This window comes from Balaenoptera musculus, chromosome 8 (assembly GCF_009873245.2).
Source record: "Balaenoptera musculus isolate JJ_BM4_2016_0621 chromosome 8, mBalMus1.pri.v3, whole genome shotgun sequence".
NCBI lineage: Eukaryota > Metazoa > Chordata > Mammalia > Artiodactyla > Balaenopteridae > Balaenoptera > Balaenoptera musculus.
This window is the reverse complement of record NC_045792.1, coordinates 8,813,594-8,831,485: the sequence shown is the minus strand read 5'-3', so window position 1 is coordinate 8,831,485 and position 17,892 is coordinate 8,813,594. Positions and strand designations below refer to the sequence as shown.

Below are 17,892 nucleotides of genomic sequence, written 5' to 3'. Positions count from 1 at the left end.
TGCAGGTAATTCCCCCATTCACAACAGAACAGAAAGGAGTGACAGCCAGAGTGTCAATGAACACTGCATCCCTTTCTAACCCAGGAGCCCTCCCCAGGATGGTGCCCCGCAGAGTGACCTCATAGAACTCAAGTCATCGTAGCTTTATGGTATCAAATTCCTTAAGCTTATAGTGACAACAGTGTGAGGAGGGTGTATTTGTCCCACGTTCGTCACTCTTCCTTCATCTTCCTCCCTAGACTCATCCTGAACCCTTTGTCTTGGTGCTGAGATAGGGCCTCACTGCCTCAGTGGAGTCTCTCTTTATGTCCCTTCGTGGTGTGTTTGGGGAGAGAGCTAGGAATGGTCCAGAAAGGGCTGAGAGGGGAGGCCCTGAGATGAGAAGCTCCTTCCTCCACAGCCCTCTCCCGTGAGCCACTGCTGTCCTCCAGGCAGACATTTGGCTCCTCCACTTCCCGTGATCCAAGTGCGTGGGGAGATCAGGATTTAGGGCTGCTTCTTAGGCCCAAATGACCTGGTTTTGGACGTGGATGAAGCAGAAGGAAAAGCAAGGGCTGGGAGTCAGGTGGAGATGATTTTTTCCCCCCGGGGGCTCCAGGTCCGCTTTGTTCGTATTTTGTTTTGCTTTCATTTGTTTTCACAATCCGGGACGGAGAACTCTGGAGGCTGGGAGAGGTGGACCCCAACTGCAGAGAAGCACAGGCCAAGACCCACAGTCCACAGCCCAGGCTGGTGGCTGACAGGGGAGAGGGTTCTGATTCTCCTCTTGGCAGTCTTGGGATCAGCTCACGAGGCGTCTGTAGGAGAAGTTGAAGGAGGATGGATTTATCCCCCAGCTCCTTAGCTCTCCTGCCAGACCCCAGGCGCCTTCTTGGACCCCACCCCACTGCCAAGAACCCCTGCAGTCAAGATTGCCACATCAGCCAGCCAGCCAGACACTTACCGCCGGCCTTGGGCGCAGGACAGCTGAGCTGACTTCTCTGGGACGAGATCCGAGAGGTGGGGGGCCAGGGAGGCAGCCCCCTTCCCAGCCACTGGGTGTGGTTTTTCTCCATGTCCTCCAACCACTCTGACCTCCACTCCCACGGGGGCAGGGAGAGGGCGGAGTTCAGGAAGAGGTCATCCCGGGGGGAGGGAGGTGACAAAGCATCTGTCAGGGAGGGTAGAGGTATCTATGGAGGGTTGTCCTTCACCCTTATGGACCAGTTTAGGGCAGAGAGCTTGGGGCTGCTTAAGGCATACACCCAACCCTAGACATAACCCAGCCCCACTCGGTCGATCACCCCCAGTGGCCACATCCACAGGAGCCTCTGCCCCAGGGAAAGGAAGATGTCCGTTGGTTTCTTCAGAGAGAACAGCTTGAACTCTTTCCTCCTAGCCCAGCCCTGGCCTTCTGTCCTAGGTAATCCTTGCTCTCCTATTCGCCACAAGGCTGACTGCTTTTTTTGCGGGGCAAAAGGTAGAGTTAGGGCTTGTAAGATGGGTCTAGGGGATCTAATAGAGTGTCTGAGGAAGGGCACACCAAAGGGCCATGGGAAGCCCTGACTACCTTCTGTTGACTTGGGGATGATGGTCCCACCTGCTAGACACGTGAAACAGGCAGCCCAGTGACTTCCCATCCTGCCACACACAGGACAGGAAGAAGGCCTTGAAAGCACAGGGGGACGTATGAGAGAAAACTTCCCACAGTGGGGACGGATCCGAGTCACTGGGCTGGGGAGCAACCTTTCCTGGAGACCCACATCTGGTAAGAGGGTCCTGGAGGTAGCAGAATGGACTGTACAATTGGCTGCCTCTGTGATTTTAACTTGAACAATTTATCCTTGTTCTGGTAGGTGACCTTGAGCAAGCTAATAAAGCCGTTGGACTTACAGTTTCTTCATTTGGAAAAGAATGACAAAGAATATTCTTCAGAGAGTTGCTGTTAATGCCGAGTGTATGTGAAGCACTTATCATAGTGCCTGGGACATAGTCATCCGTCAATAAAAAACTAGCTGTTTTAGGGATGACGATGATGAATCCGATGCTTAGGGTGCTTTGCCTCTTGCTTGGGGAGAAGCTGTGTCCACTCCAGGGGGTGGGGGTGAGGAGTAAGACCGTGATCTCACGTACCTGTGAAGACGCAGTCTGCCTCCCTGGGCTCCAGACCAAAGCCAAAGCTGTCCGCAGCCACGGCCAGGGCCCGGGCGAAGTGGGCGTCGGCGAGGAAGGAGCCGTCGGAGGAGCTGACCAGGCTGGCTCTGGCGCTGGGGGCGTTGTCCTCAGAGGCTGAGCCCCAGCCGTTGGCCAAGGAGCCCTCGCTGGGCGTGGGTGTGGGGCAGGGCCGAGGTGGGCACAGCAAGCCCCTCACCTCGGACCCCACCCCTCCTCCAGGCCTGCCCATGTCCGCTAGCTCCGAGGCCGTCGGGACGCTGATGTAGCCATAGGTGGCGGGGGGTGAAGGAGTCCTTGGCATTGGAGAGACACTGTTCCTAGGAAGAGGCGAAACGGGGGATGGGACGCGGTCGGGGTGGGGGGGCAGGGCGTGGAGTGGCAGAAACAGCCCCGTTGAGGAGGGTGGAGGCAGCAGACGTAGGCATGCTCCTGCCTCGCGCTCACATCTGTTCCTTTGGTTGCCCCTCTGGCCACTCACCTGGGGGTCTCCTCACCCTCACTGAGCTCCAGGCACAGCGCCACCTCCTCAGGGGTCAGCACACTGTCCTGGTCATCCCCCAGGGACGACAGTGACGAGCTGGACAGGCGACTGGATGCTGGGCTGGGGCCAGAGAGGGAAGAGGCCTGGGGACTGGAGGGGATAAAGGCGGGGACGGGGGCTGCTGGCAGTGGGGGGCAGGAGGGGGCTTGGGGCTCCACCGAGTGCCTGATTGGGGTAAGACGGCAGGATGGTTAGTGCCGTCCTCCTGGCCCCGCCACCCCTCCCCCAGCCCCGTCCACGCTCAGCAGACACCCCACACCCCCAGTGCCCAGCCCTGCTTCCTGAGCCCGTGCCCTCTTACTGGGTCTGTTGACTCTGAGTGGGGGGTCCACGAGGAGAGAGGGGTGCTGCGGGGAGAGGGCGAGTCACCAGCTCACTGCAGGAGCCGAGGAGCTGTGGTCCCAGGGCCCGCCAGGCAACCAGGGCCCAGGGCACAGCTCCTGGGGAACGACAGGCTGGGTGTGAGAGAGCAGAACCCCCATCAGCCCCAGGCCCCAGTTTGTCCGTCTACCCAGCCCCTCAGAGTCCTGTCCGCACCCAGCCAGCCTCCTCAGGGACAGGAGAAGCCCCACACCCTGCCTCACCCCCTCACCTGCCTCGCAGCGCCCTCCTCTCACCTGGGCTTTGGGAAAGGTTCTTGGAGCCTCGGTTGCCCAGCTCACAGGCCCAGAGCTCCACGGGGTGGCTGGCCCGGAGCAGCGGGGAGCTGTTGGCCTGGTGCAGCTCTGCAAAGCAAAGAGTCGGTGGCTGGAGGCCAAGCCTGGGTGTGCCTTGCAGACCTCAACCACAGGCTCTATCTTCAGCTTGGTCATCCAGTTAAGCTTTAGGGTTCTTGAACCCAGAGGGAAGAGGGAGAGAGAACCTCCCTCCATCCAGGCAGCTGTGATATAATGGAAGGAGCACTAAGCTTGGAGTCAAAACACCTGCACTCAGCCTGGCTCAGCCACGTATTAGCTGTGTGACCTCAGGTAGATCCATTAACCTTCCTGAGCCTGTTTCGTTTGTAAACAACCACTGCAAAGCATGGTTTGGCCAGTTAACTAAAAACAGATTGGAAAGTTCTTGGCACCTAATAGATATATTTATTTCTCTTTACTGTACACATTCCAATTTCCTGATCTCTATACCCTCACATTGCTACCTACTCTCATGAATTTTGGCTCCGTGAAGGCAAATACTCCTTCTTTTCTTGGAGAGAATCTGTTAATTTCCACTTCTCACACTGCAAATATCTTACATGGCTCTGCATAGTCTTGCCCTGATAAACCCAAGTGTCTCTCACTTGGAGAGATGGGTTGGGCTGTCAAGTTGAGCTGAATGAGGAAGACAAAACCAGGGAGCTCCAGACCATGTCAGGTGTGAAGGGAGAGAGTCAGCTGATGGGAAGAGGAACTTTAAAACAGGAAGATGTGTTGGTCTCACCCAGGGAGGCAATGCCCTGCCCGTGGATATTCAGTGCGTGTTGAATGAATGAGTGAATGGATGGATGATATCAGAGATGCAGGTTTAAACACAAGGTGAGAAGAATCATGTACAAGGTGGCAGCCATCATCAGGCCCATGTGGCCACTTAGGAGACAGGGCTCTGAGTGAAGTGTGACAATACAGAAGACCCGGCTGTGTGCAATGACTTGGTCAGGCCAAAACCAAAATGGATCTCAGCTTAAACCAGAGAGGAGCAGAATAATAAAGGGAAAAGGATTTTCCCAAGACCAGGAACAGGAGAACATCGAGCAAAGGAGAAAAGAAACAGCCTTCAGGTCAGTGTCACATGATCAGAAGCCCAGTTAGGAAAAGGGACCAGAGACCAGGCAGGACTCTCAAGACAGAGCTGTCTAGTCAGTCCGATTTCAAAGATCTGGGGCAGGTTCAAAGCAGGGACAAGGCATTCATCAAGAATCCATCTGGACCCTAGGAATCCATGTACAGTAGCCAGACCTTCTGAGCCACTGGGATGAAAAGCCACACAATAGCTAGACTTCCTCCATCAAAGTTTCCTTTTGTACTTTGGCTGGTTTGGCTTTTACTCATTTCCTTTAATTGTCATATGACCCAGGGAGTCCCGGAGGCCAAATTTGGGTGCTCCAACCCTGCTCTCATCACCTTTGTCTTGTCTTGTGCCTGGCTTCTTGACTAAGCTCAGAAATGGGGGCACCCGTTGTTTATGTTGGTTTGGGTGGAAAGGGAAGGAAAAGGCCATACTCATCCCTGCTCCTATCATTTCCTCTAAGGATTCTGGTAACAAAACAACCCTCCTTCCACCTTGCTTGGAATTACTTGAATTTAGTTTCAATATTATTTGAATTAAACTATACAGTAAACATGTTATCAGGGTTAGGTGGAATCTTGTTGGGCACACCTGAACTGTGATAAATATTTGTTTGAATTAATTATTTAATGAGGCTATTCAATGTATTGATGATATGTATCAGCAAAGTGAACTGAGAATAAGATATAATGGATTAGACACGGGAGACAGGAGTTGTGAGATTATTAGTCACAGAGGAAAAAACCCAACTAAGGTCAGATAATAAGAAAAAGGGGACTTCCCTGGTGGCACAGTGGTTGAGAATCCACCTGCCAATGCAGGGGACACAGGTTCGATCCCTGGTCCGGGAAGATCCCACATGTCGCAGAGCAACTAAGCCTGTGCGCCACAACTACTGAGCCTGCGCTCTAGAGCCCGTGAGTTACAACTACTGAGCCCGCGTGCCACAACTACTGAAGCCCGTGCGCCTAGAGCCTGTGCTCTGTGACAAGAGAAGCCATCGCAATGAGAAGCCTGCGCACCGCAATGAAGAGTAACCCCCGCTTGCTGCAACTAGAGAAAGCCTGGGCGCAGCAACGAAGACCCAACTTAGCCACAAACAAATAAATAAATAAATAGATTTATTAAAAAAAAAAAAGAAAAGAAAAAAGAATAAGCAAGTCAACGGGGTAGAGGACACTGAGAGAGCCTGCCAGTTTTAGAAGGCAAGGAAGCAGTCTTTCCGACTAGCTGACAGCAGTAGAGGAGCTCCATGCCTCTGAGATCTTGCTGCCGCTGCAAAGAGCCAGAGGTAGGCCAAGTGTCCACCAGCCCAGGGGAGTCGCTGTTCTCAGCCCATCCTGGGCAGTGGTGGGGTGGGGCCGGGTGAGGAGAAAAGGGGTGCAGTGAGGACCTGAATCTCTGAGTGAGGTTAGGAAGCTTCATCTCAGAATTGGAACCTTCTTAAGAACTGAGTGTAGAAAATTGCTCACCTTTTGTGGGGTAGTATTAATGTTCTCAGACAGGGTATACGTTATATTCAAATTAGTGTGGTTATCCATGGAAAAGCTAGTTTTTAAATGAGACTTCTGCAACCTCTTTTTAGCTGGTATTTCATTATCACAGATGATTTCTAATGCAATAGCTCTGAGGCAAAGCTGGAAAGGATGCCAGCTTGGCTAATATTTAGAGTCATAAAATTCTGGATATTGGACAAGCTCTTAATTACTCTGAATCCATCTTTGTCTTAATAAAAGTTGGATTATATCCACTTAACAAAACTGGCTGTTGAACATTTGTAAATCTTACTAATCAGTACAGGAGGCTCAGGAAGACAGCAGAGAGAGTGCAGACAATGTTCAGAAACAGGAGAAAAGAGTCAGCGAGAGAATAGAATTTCCCAAGGGTGCTCCCAGAGAGATTCAGAGTAGCCTTTGGAAGCAGACCATTCTGGCTTCAAATTTGAGATCTGCAGCTTATGGACATGGAGTTTTGAACAAGTTACCCAATTCTGATCCTCTTTCCGAATCTTGTAAAATTAGAGAAATAGCACCTAGCCAATATGTTGTGAGGGTTAAATGAAATATTTGAAAACAAATATAAGTAAAGCACCTCACATAGAGTAGTTGCTAAAGAAACAGAGACTATAATTATTTCTCTCTAGAAAGTCAAAGCAGGTAGCTGGAAGTCAGGAGAAAAATCTGGACAGAAAGGAAATACTCTTTCTCTGGGAAGCCAGTTGGAGGTGGGTACCTGGGCAGACCCATATATCGTGCACGTACATAGTACGTATGGACACAGTGCATAGTAGAGAGGTCATGAGTGCCTGAGGCTTCGGGCTAGCACTGGTGACACCCCTCCAGGTTCTAGAATTATCTGTGCGCTGGTCAGGCACTTTCATGAGACTTTGAGCTCGTAGAGAGCAAGGATTATATCTGGTGTCTCTGTGTCCCCCGTCTGGCATACAGTGGTGCTTATTAAATGTTTGCTGAGTTGAGTTGGCTGCAGAAACAAGGCTCACTGCTGGTGTGGCAAAACCCAAGCAAGAGCACGGTGTAAAGAAAAGCTAAGGCCAGCACACTCCGGGCTGGGTGCGTGGCGATAGGCGTCCATCAGGACAGGCTGTGGGTGGGGTGCGGCCCACACCCGGTGTCGAGGTCACCCCACGCTCTCTCCTGTCCCCCCTACCACCCGATTCAGACCATGTCCATCCTCCCATCCTTACCCTGCTTCTTTTTGGCCTTCCAAGCCTCTGCAGGGGCCAGAGACAAGCGCGGAGAAGAGAGGCCCCTGCGGCCGCAGAGGCTGTCTGAACTGGGCCAGGGACTGGAGGCCCTGGCCAGCTGGGGTGTGAGCCGCCTGGCAGCTGGGGCCTGGGGACTTGGCCGGGCTGGGGGGCTGGAAGGCAGCTCATTGATGAGGGAGCCATAAAAAGTGCTGGTGTCGGGAAGCAGGGGCACACCGGGGCTTCGGGGATCCCAGGAGATCACTGCAATAAAAACGACAGGAGGAATTATGGTGAGCGCATCCCACCCATGCCCCCCTTCTCCAGCCCTGGGACCCCTGCTCCACTGCCAGGCCCACCCCACCCCCTCGGGACATGCTCACAGGAGCGACGACCGTCTAGTGGGTCCCGGGGGTCCACTCCCAGTCGGCTGCTGAGACTGCTGCTGCTGCTGAGGTCCCGAGAGCCAGAGGTGGAGCGCCAAGTGTCTGCCAGCCACGGGGAGTCACTGTGATCCATCCTGGGCAATGGAGGGCGGGGTGGAGGGAGAACAAGATTGGCCAAGACCTCCAGCTCAGCGGGTAGCAGAAGGGGTGGGGTGTTATTCTCACTACTTTTCAGCCCCTCACAGTCTCCTACAGATCTCTGATCTGCTGTCCCAAACTCAGCACCGCTTTCTTGTCCTGGGATCAGGGGAAGTCTGAGTTGCCCAGAGCTAGGAGGTATCAAAGAGAGATAGCTATGGGCTGAGACAAAAAGAACACAGACCTGGAGCCAGATCTGCTGCAGCCTAGCTGTGCAACCCTGGGCCACTCAGTCTGTTAGCCTCTCTAAGCCCCAGTTTCTCCATCTGTAAAATGGCAACAGTAAGGCCTTCCTTACAAGGCTGATGCTGTAAGTTGAGAAGAAGAAATGTGAGATCACTCAGCCAGCAGATCAGGAGTTTGCTACCTGAATGTTGGCTTCTCTACCTCTAGCCTGCTTCCCTTTGAATGGGACACTATGCGGCAGGGATCAGACCAAAGCACTTTTCTGCCTAAAACCTTCAGTGGCTCCCCATTTACCAGGATAGAGCCCACCTGCCTAGCATGGTTAACAGGGCCCTCGTTGGTCTGGCTTTCAGCTCCTCAGTCTTATCCTTTTGCTCTGACCCATCCCACACAGTATGCCCCAGCCAGACCAAAAGGTTTGTCTTTCCCTATGAACGCAACAGGCTATTTCTTGCTGTTCCCTTTGCCCTTCCCCTTCTAACTGTCAGGGTAGATGTGAAATCTTCTTCCTCCCATAGTTCCCCCCCCAGCCCCTTCCTTGTACTTGTACATCTTTCTGCACTCCCAACTCTGGATTGCATTTATGCTTGTGTGGCTGTCTCTGCTAGATGGAAGCTGTTCTAAAGGAATGAATGAACAAAGTGATCAGAGTGGAATCTCCCTCAGGGAGAAGGGATGAAGTCCCAGGGGAGCCAGAGAAAGTTCCGGGCAGAGCAGACTAAGTCCAGGAAGTAGCTGGAAGGGAAAGACCAATGAGCACAGAACAACGCAGGAACACAGCACCAGCCAGCACAGAACCTTGCTCTGGGCCAAGAAACTGACAGCAAAATGGTAGAGCTGGATGTGTCTCACACACAGTAGGTGCTTGATAAATTCCTGTTGAAAGATGCAGACCTGGAATGTGAAATCTCCCAGAGGAGATCTAATGAGATAAAGAACAGGAGAAGGTGGGCAGAGATGAAATGGTTATTTAGTGTAAAATTCTGCCAGTAGGAGAAAAAAGGATGTTTTCTTTTTTAGTATCGTGTCTCATAATGGGAGACTTGCTCTGTCAGCCAAACGAGCTTGGAGCAGATGTACCTGCAGGCGGGCTCCGCGGCTGAGAACAAGGAGTAAGAATCCATCACGCAAGGGCAGAGCGCCCTCTGCTGGAACTGCGGGTGGCTTATTGCGAAGGAAAGATGCCTCCGTGGGCAGGTGATTTCCTGTACCCAAAGGGACTACTAGGTAGATGCTGAGTGTGCAGAGCAAATTAGAAATCAGACTGGTCCTCCTGTGCTAGTTACTCTCCACCTAGCAGAACGAGTCAGCAGGAGAGTGCAGCAAGTATTCATGAGAGCTTGGTAACAAGAGCACTGGATTACGAATTCAGAAGGCAGCTACTAGCTGTGTAGCCTTGGGCAGTCACTTGAGTCGTGAGTCTTCAGTTTACTCACCTTGTCAAGTGGTGTGATAGGAACATTAATGAAAGAGAAATTAATTCGCACTTGAAGTTCAAGGGAAATTCAGGTACTAGGATGCCAAATTGCCTGGCAGTAGGGGAGACTAGTACTCCGGGCCAGTTCTCCATCCCAGCTCCACTGTCCCTCGGCCCCTCTGCCCCTCCCTCGCCTCAGGCCCTTTCGTCTCTCACCTGTGTTTTAGGATGGCGTCCTCACTGGTATGTCTGTACAGACCTGGGGGAGGGCAGGAGGAAGGGTCAGCCCAGAGTCTCCAGCACCTGGCTAGCGGTCTAAACCCCTGTAGCGTTCTGGCTGGACCCAGGGAAGACCTGATCACCTGGGAGCCCACTTCACCTTCTCACCTGGGCCCAGGTGCACCCCAGCTCGGCGCCGGCGGTGGACGCACACGGCGGTGCCCAGCAGCAGCAGCCAGAGCACAACACCCCCGCTGGCAATGACCTCTGGCTGCCTCAAGGCCGCCCTCAGTTGCTCCAGGGTCCACGGCCCGTGCGCACTGGGTTCCTGGGCAGCTTGCTCCACGGCCTGCTCTGTATGGGAACTTGAGCTCAGTGGGGAGGGGGCGGCCGAGGCAGTGAGGGTGGGGCAGACGAGGGGGAGGAGCCGGAAGCGTGAGCGGGGAGAGAGGAAGGCGGAGATGGGGCCTGAATGGGTCTGGGTGGGGCCGGTGGGCACTGTCCTCACCTAAAAGGAGGCAGACAGGGCTGCTGGGCTGCCCAGCCCCAGCCCCAGTGACTGCGGCCACTTGTACGCAGTAGGAGCCTGGCATGCGGGTGGCGATCTCCAGCCGGGTCTGCTCGCCCGCCACCGTCCAGTTGGCGGGGGGCAACGAGGTGTTGCCCAGGCTCCAGACCTGAGACACAAACAGAGGGGAGCTCGCCCCCTGGCACCATCCCAGCAGCTCAGCCCTTCCTCTTGCGGATCAGACTCCGGGCGTGTGGCCGCCCCGTCCTGCCGTTCACCTGGGGACGCCCCTCGCATGCACCCACACGTCCTATTTCCTCCTCCCCCTACAGCGTGGGAGAGACTTCTCTCTAGACCGACAGACGAGGGACAAAAGTAATCTGCCGAAATAGGCTTTAGACCCGTGGTTCACAAACGTCAGCGTGCTTCAGGATCACTTGGGGGATTTGATAAAATCCGGATTGCCAGGTCCGTCCCCGACTTTCTGATTCACAAAGCCTGGCAAAGGACCTGAGGATCTGCATTCTAACAAGTTCTCAGGTGATGCTGATGTTGGCTGGTCCAGGAACCACCCTCTGACACCACTGCCTTAGAAGCTGGGAGTCAGACACGGCCTGGTTTGACTCCTGTTCTGTTTCCCGCACCTGTGACCTTAGCCTCACTTTCCATGTCTGTAAATTGGGGACAATGACCCAGGGTGGGCTATGAGATGAAATGAGATTGTGTAAGTAAGTGCTCGGCAGCGTCTGGCAGACAGTAGGGTCCTTGCCCAACAACAGTAAGTTTCCCTTGCTTCTCTGCCCAAGTACCATTTCTTAGTGCCCAGAGCAAGTGTCTTACAGGACGCCAGGGAAGAGGGATCTCCTGGCACCACTAGGAGGGGGTGTGTCAGTTTGTGGAGGGTACCTGGTAGCCACGGATGATGCCATTGTGCTTTTCAGCAGGTGGTGGGACCCAGCTCACGAGGACACTGCCGTTGCCAGGTAAAAGGGTCACCTCCTGCGGAGGGGCACTGGGCACTGGGGAGGGGGGAGGGAGAGAGGCTGTAAGGGATGCTGAGGGAGAAGGCTCTAGGGAAAAGAGCTGGAATGGGACACAGGGTCAGAGCCATACTGATGAGACTAAGAGCCTTTCTCAGCTCTGCTTGCTGAGCCAGGGCAGGAGGGAGCCCAGGGGTGGGACCCACCATCCCCCCCGGCTAGAGTGGGACAAAAAGGGGCTGGGGGTATATTGTTGGGTTTTGGGGGGCATCTGTCCCTGACCTTGTTCAGGCAGCCTCAGGAGCAGCACGTTGCTGTCGGGGCCTTGAGCCCGCCCGGAGGATGGTCTCACTTTGAACTCGTAGTCTTGGCCCCAGTGGAGACCCTCAAGCTCTGCGCTCTGCCAGCCAGCCAGCAGGGCCTCTGCCCACGGGGCTCCCTGGCCTCCGGGGGCAGCCTGGGTCCTGAACAGGGCCGTGTAGGACTGAGCAGGTGCAGCAGGGCCGCTCACCTGGGAAAGAGTCCAGAGAGAGAGGAGGGCTCAGGGCTCTCGTGACCAGCCCTTTCTGGAGCTGTGACGGGCTCCAGCCCAGGTCCTGGGCCTCACCTTCCAGCTGAGCCACACGGCAGGACCAGGCTGGGTGCCCTTCGCAGGGTCTGGGTTCAGCAGGGTCACGTTTTCCAGCTGAATGCGCACAGCCAGAAGCTCCAGGGGCTCCTTGTATTCCTGGGGCTCTGTGGGGAGCACAGGGCTGGGGTGGGGCCCATAGGCCAGACGGAGGAATTGAGGAGTGGGACATCCCTCGGCCACAGAGGGGCCAGAACTCGCAGCTTGCCCAGGTTGAGAGCACTCCGATTTCTATTCTAGGACGGGGGAACCACCCCTAAATGGGGTCCCCGCCACTCTGACCCTGATTCCGGGTTCCGCTCTCACATCCCCTAACCCCAGCCAAAAGCAGACCACACCACCCTAACTGGAGCCCCCGACCTTGGCCCTGACCGCCCCCCCCTTACCTTGGACAGACACCCTGGCTGCCCGGCTCTCCCGTCGTCCTGCACTGTTGGTGGCCACGCACATATAGGTCCCTGCGTCACTCTTCTCTGCTCTTGCCATCAGCAGGGAACCTCTGGACACCTGTCAGGACCAGGTGCGTTGTGAAGTCTCCCCTGCAGGGAGGGCCTCTGAGTGGGGAGGGAAGTCTAAGGCCTCACCGCCTCCCCTTCCTCAAATTCTGCAGGGGACATTGGGCCATGGGGCGGGTCAGTCCCTCCGGTGTGCACAGTTGTGGCCAGGACAGGGTGAGGTGAAGGGGGTTACACTCACCGAGTGCCGCCCTGGCTGCAGGGCCAGGGGTTTCCCATCCTTCCACCATGAAACTGTGGGCTCTGGGTGGCCCCAGGGTGGCCCACACTGCAGAATCACCTGCTCGCCCACCGTGGCCACCGCGTCCCGAGGCTGGACCTGGAAATCTTCCCGAAGGACTGTGGGGAGGAGGGAGGGTCACAGAGAGCGGGACCCAGTCCCCACATCCAGGTCCCGCCTTGGCGTCTCCCAGCGTTCTGCATTACCTACCTTTCCGCTGCCTTGAGCTCACTCTTCAGAGCCCCACCTCCCAGGTCTCCCATCTAGGGCCACCCCCAGCCCAGGTCTCCACTCCCAAGTCTCCCCGCCCAGGCCTCACCAGCCACAGACAGCCGAGCGCCCCGGCTGACTGCCGTGCCCAGCCGGTTGCTGGCCTCACACGTGTAGACACCCAGGTCTGTGGACAGGGCCTGGTCATCGTGGGCACGTCCCCGGGGAGGGGGCCGCAGCAGCAGGAGGGTTCCGTCAGGTAGGAGGTGGTGAATGTCTGGGGGCACCATGCTCAGGGGATGCCCATTCAGCAGCCAGCGGATGGTGGGAGGCGGCTGGCCTGAGGCCTGGCAGCTCATCATGGCCTGGCCAGGGCCCTGGAGCAGCTGGTCCTCGGGGTGGATGAGGATCTGGGGTGGGGAGTCCTGAGCCATGCCTCCTGGGAGAGAAAAGGAGGTGGAGCCCAGTCTGACTACAAATAGGGCCCCCAAATCCCTGCACGCCTCATCTTCCTCCTCTTGCCTGAAGATCAGTTCCCCAATAACACGCTAGCTGGGAGGGGAGAAGGCCAGCATGCGCGCGGGGCACCCAGGTGAGGGCCAGTGGAGCTCTCAGTCTGTCTGCCTCACACTCAACATCACCATCATCGTCATCACCACCGTCGTCTCTGGTACCCCCCACTGCAAAAGGGAAGCAGAGGAGCAAGGGGGTCTCCTCCCTGCCTCGGCCAGGCCTCGGACCAACGGAGCGGAGCGTGGGCTAGGAGTGGGGAGGGCCACACTCACCTGTGACGAGCAGAAGCAGGAGAGGCAGGGGCTGACGGGCCCCGAGGAGGCAAACTCCTCCAGAGCCCATGGCTGCCCTCGGGCCTCTGTCCTCGTCCGTAGCACTTTGTCCCACTGCTCTGAGCTCACAGCGGAGGGAAAGAGGGGCGGGCGCGGTGGTGGTGGTTGTTTGTGACCGAGACTCTGCCCCAGGAGGGAAGCGGCTTTGAGGAAACCGATGCTTCCTGCCTGGCCCTCAGTGCCTTGGAGAACTGGGAGGAGACCAGAGGAGAGAAAGTCTCTGACCTTGATCCTTTAGTCATAACCTCTGACTCCAAGCCCCGCCCTAGGGTTTATCTTGTGATCTAGTCTAGGATTTCTTAGAGGTAATCCGCAGCCTAACCATAACTCCAGCCACTGTTTTGATCCTTTACCCCAAGCCTCTATGGAACCCTTGAATCCCAATCCCAATCCCTTGGCTTCCAAGCGACCCCCTGCTAGAGTGGCGTGAAAACCCAGAGGTGGAATGTCAGGGCACAGCATTCTGAAGCTGAGGGTAGAGGAAAGCAGGCCCCGGAAGCCGAGTGCGGGGAGCAAGAGTGTCTTGTCATGCCCTGGCCCGTTTCCCGGGGAGAGGTCAGGGTGGTAGGTCAGAAGACAGAGAAGATCACAGGCTCTTGGACAGTCTGGGAGACGCCCACTCTGTGAGCCTAGTCAGCCCAGAGACAGATGAGATAAGCTTCTGGGAGACCTCGGGCAAGTGACTTAACCCCTGAAAGTCAGTTTCCTTATTTGTAAAGTGAGAATAATAATAATAATAATAATAATAATAATAATAATAGTTCCTACCTTGAGAGCTGCAGTAAGAGTGAGAGGAGATAAAGCATAAAATCACCTAGCACAGTGCCTAATGCATTGTAAGTGATCAGTAAAGCTTAGCCAATATTGTGATACATTTATTTTTATGCACATCCCGTCACTGAAACTATTTGAGCATCCTTGGCAGGGATATTTCTCAGGCCCTGGAAAGGTGGTTGGAGTACATGACCTTTAAGAGTTTTTCCAGCCCTGAAACCTCGTGTCTAGAGCAGACAGGACTGTAGCTTGTGAGCCTGCAATGTCAGTGCTCACCCCGTGGCTCCCCACCCCCTGCCTACAGAGATGCTGCTCTCCCCTCTCAGAGCCCAGCTCCTGTTTACAGGTCTCTTCCTTCCAAATCTGGAATCTCAGACATTTCCTGGAACTGTTCCCGGAAGGCCAAGGCCAGGCTCTGGAGACTCAGCGGAAGAATGTCCAGCCTTTGTTCCCCATTGTTCCCGGCCAGCTCCTTTGTGGGGCCCCTAACCCAGCCGACTGCCTCCCTTCCTCCCGCTTCTCAGCCTGGCCTCGGTGCCAGCTGCAGCCACGGCCCTCACAGCCTATCAAGAGGAAGGCCTCCTTCACTCCTTCTTCTCTTTCCCCTTAAATGCAGACCAAGACTGATTAAGACAATTAGAGCAAGAGAACACTGTGGTCTCTCCAAACTGGGCATTTCCAAGGGGTAAAAAATAGAGTTAAAGTAACAGAGTGACAGAGCTGGAAGAATAGGAATTGGGGTCAGAGAATAGAGCTTGGTATTTCAGAAGTGGAGGAACTAAGAGCAGTGACAAACTCCATGGCGCGTGCCTGGGCATGTGTGTGCCAGGCATGGCGGAGTAGAATTTATGGGGTCAGGGATCTGTGGGGACAGAGTGATGAAGGAGGTATTCACATGGACACTGAAGTCAGCCAAGGATGAACAAGAAAGGATGTGGTGGGACAGATGGATTTACTGCACATCTAGCCAAGTTGGGATTTCCCAGGTCCGGAGCCCCCCAGGCCTGTCTGACCCAGTGACTACCTGCTCCCCAGGAACGTTGCTGTTAGCAGTCCTCCTTAGTCTCTTCTGCTTATACATTGGACTTGGGGAGACTAAACAAGTTCTCTGCTAATTATTTGATGGCAGCTTGATTTGACTCAAATCTCTATAATCCAGAAAGATGGTATAAATTTCCCTTGGGGGGTAAGAGGGCAAGTCTCAAAGGAATTCAGATTCATGACTAGCGCTGTCCTCCGCTGAGTAGGAACGGGCAGGTGACTCAGCGAGGAGAGGCGCCAGTGCTGTAGTGCAGGAATGGAGCCTGGAGGCTGCAGCAGCTGGGGAGGGGCCCTTGCCCCACAGTTACGTGACTCACCCCTGGACATGCCGTTGGCACAGCCTCTTTCCATTCCCAGACTCTGGACACCCAAGTGCTAAGAACTGATGGGGATTGGAAGGCCCCATCATTCTGAGCTCTTCCTTAGGACGTTAAGACTCTTTCTCCTCACTCAGTCCAAGCATCCAGGGCACTCAGGGATCCGTGGAGTGATGGCCGAGGGGACTTCCCAACAGTGAGGTATGTCTGGATGGCTCTCAGAGACCACAGTGATCATTTCCAGCAACCTGTCCCATCAGCATCCTGACTGTCTCATTTCCACACACTAAGGAAGAGCCGACTGCGTGAGTCATGGGGATGACGTTAGTCAATGGGACCCGCCTCCAACTATTACAAGGAAGCTCTGCTCTGGGACCCTGGGGATGCTCCGGCCAGTGACCAGTTTAAATACTATCCTCCTTCACCCCCTAGTTTTAGAGTTTTGTGTTTTTGTGAGTAACTCTTTCATTGCTTGTAAGAGGGAAGAGAGAGGAGAGAGATTAGGTGCTCTTCAAGGACCCTCCAGAGGACATTTTTTTCTCCTGGTTTCTCTGGCGTCTTATTCTGTGTTTTCTGAAAATGCAGCCCAGGGACTCCTGCTGGTCAAGCTGGTGGGGTAAACAGTACTAATTCAGGTGGGATTTGATGTCAGTTATGCTTAGGTTGCGATCCTAGCTCCACCTCTTACTGGCAGAGGGACCTCAAATAAGTCACATAACTTTTCCAAGCCCCACCTTCTTTATCTCTGAAGTGTCTGTATGAAGTTTGTTGATAGTGGGTATGTAAGTGCTGTGAAAACACTAGGTATGTGTTAAGTAGCCCTTGAGTGTTCTGGAAGGGGCATAGGCCCTCACTGACCAACAGAGTCACAGCCGGCCGGCCCTCACCACCCAGGGCACTCTCTTTGGCCTTGAGATCCTGCCCTTTGTGTCTTCTTGTTTTTATTTTGTTTTGCTTTATTTTGTTTCCCTCTTTGCTTGAGTCCGTTTGGTCCCATTTTCCAAACTCTCCTCTTTGTTCCACGATGCCAATAGCTGGAGGGAAATTGAGACAAGAGAGGAGACAGGAATGATCTCCTCTTAGCCAAGGGAAAGTTGCCCTGAGGCCACTTGACTGGCTCTGCTTCTGCTTCCTCCTTCCTGGTCCCATCAACATCACGGGCAATTCGAGGGTCCATGTGGAAATCACCTCTAACACTCTCAACACCACAGTTTCTTGGTTTCCTCAACACCAATGTCTATGGGTCACATCTAGACCAAACATTGGAAATTGGACCAGGTGGAGATTTTGAAAGCTGTTGGCATCAGTATTTAACTGTCTGCTCACATGTGCAAGAAGAAAAAGAGATCAGTTACTGTACTTTGTGTTCAGCTTGTCAATGCCCTGCAGGCAAAGAAAAGACCACCAGAACATACCTGTTGTTAACATGTTGGGTTTATTACTCCTTGCAGCTAAGGGGAGTGTGCACCATGGGGTGCCTCAGTAAGGTGTTAGAACCTATGATAAGATTTGGACTTTGACTGAGTATTGAGGAGGGTCCTAGGAAGCGAAGTTTTGCTCTAAATTGGGTGCTGTCAGGAATCAGGTACAATTCTATGATTCTTTGCAGAAGAGTGTCTTTGATAATTTCCTTACTCTGTAGTATATCAAGTGGTTCTTTTTCTTCTTCTATTATGAACCATGCTGAATGTTTATTTTGTATGTCTTCTAGTATAATTAAGATTTTCTTTAGGGAATAAAAAACCTAGTAGTAGAATTTCTGTGTCTTGGGACATACAAATATTCAACTTCAGATGCTAATGACAAATTGTTTTCCAGATCATTTGGTTGTCCCAATAACCTTAAACCACATCTTCAGAAGAGTTGATGGATTTCTTATTTTTGACAATCTAGTATGCAAAAAAATATATTATTATTGTCTTAATTTGCATTTGCCTGATTAAATAATGAAGCTGAGCATCTTTTCAAGTATTATTCGCCATTTGTGTTTTTTCTTCTGGGAAGTATTTGTTTCTATCTATAGCTCATTTTTCTATTGCTTATTTGTCTTTTTCTCAATAACTCTCAGGAGTTTTATACATTCGGGAAAATAACTCTCTGTGAATTAGAGATGTTGTGAGAACAAGTTTGGCCTCATGTTTTCTCTTTTTTTAAAAAAATTTTAATTAATTATTTATTTATTTATTATTTTTGGCTGTGTTGGGTCTTCGTTTCTGCGCGAGGGCTTTCTCTAGTTGCGGTGAGCGGGGGCCACTCTTCATCGCGGTGCGCGGGCCTCTCAC

General features: G+C 53.6%; 1 protein-coding gene across 7 annotated transcripts; it reads right to left on the bottom strand.

Annotated features, from left to right (window-relative positions):
• Positions 1–128: 128 nt before the first annotated feature.
• On the bottom strand, positions 129–15,750 carry ROBO4 (roundabout guidance receptor 4). 7 transcript variants are annotated; one of them, XM_036861800.1, is made up of 20 exons: positions 15,611–15,750; positions 13,419–13,669; positions 13,156–13,313; positions 12,743–13,072; positions 12,385–12,542; positions 12,075–12,195; positions 11,668–11,795; positions 11,343–11,571; positions 10,987–11,099; positions 10,081–10,249; positions 9,741–9,926; positions 9,570–9,612; positions 7,550–7,686; positions 7,167–7,430; positions 3,313–3,420; positions 2,997–3,150; positions 2,633–2,860; positions 2,113–2,471; positions 944–1,150; positions 129–797 (listed from the first exon to the last, which is right to left on the bottom strand). In XM_036861800.1, exons 4-20 carry the CDS (start codon positions 13,065–13,067, stop codon positions 787–789), a joined length of 2,940 nt encoding a protein of 979 aa, XP_036717695.1. In that variant the 5' UTR covers positions 13,068–13,072; positions 13,156–13,313; positions 13,419–13,669; positions 15,611–15,750; the 3' UTR covers positions 129–786. The 7 variants fall into 7 exon arrangements, with proteins under 7 accessions (XP_036717695.1, XP_036717693.1, XP_036717694.1 ...); XM_036861798.1 differs by lacking the exon at positions 13,156–13,313; XM_036861799.1 differs by lacking the exon at positions 13,156–13,313 and having other exon boundaries at positions 2,997–3,135.
• Positions 15,751–17,892: the final 2,142 nt, after the last annotated feature.

Excerpts from the sequence above, each read along its gene's own strand:
- ROBO4 (XM_036861798.1), bottom strand. The coding sequence starts at position 13,488 with ATGGGCTCTGGAGGAGTTTGCCTCCTCGGGGCCCGTCAGCCCCTGCCT. Across the intron at positions 11,796-12,074 it reads AGCCAGGGTGTCTGTCCAAG|AGCCCCAGGAATACAAGGAG; the intron begins GTAAGGGGGGGG and ends TGCTCCCCACAG. Across the intron at positions 3,421-7,166 it reads GAAGGCCAAAAAGAAGCAGG|AGCTGCACCAGGCCAACAGC; the intron begins GTAAGGATGGGA and ends TTTGCTTTGCAG.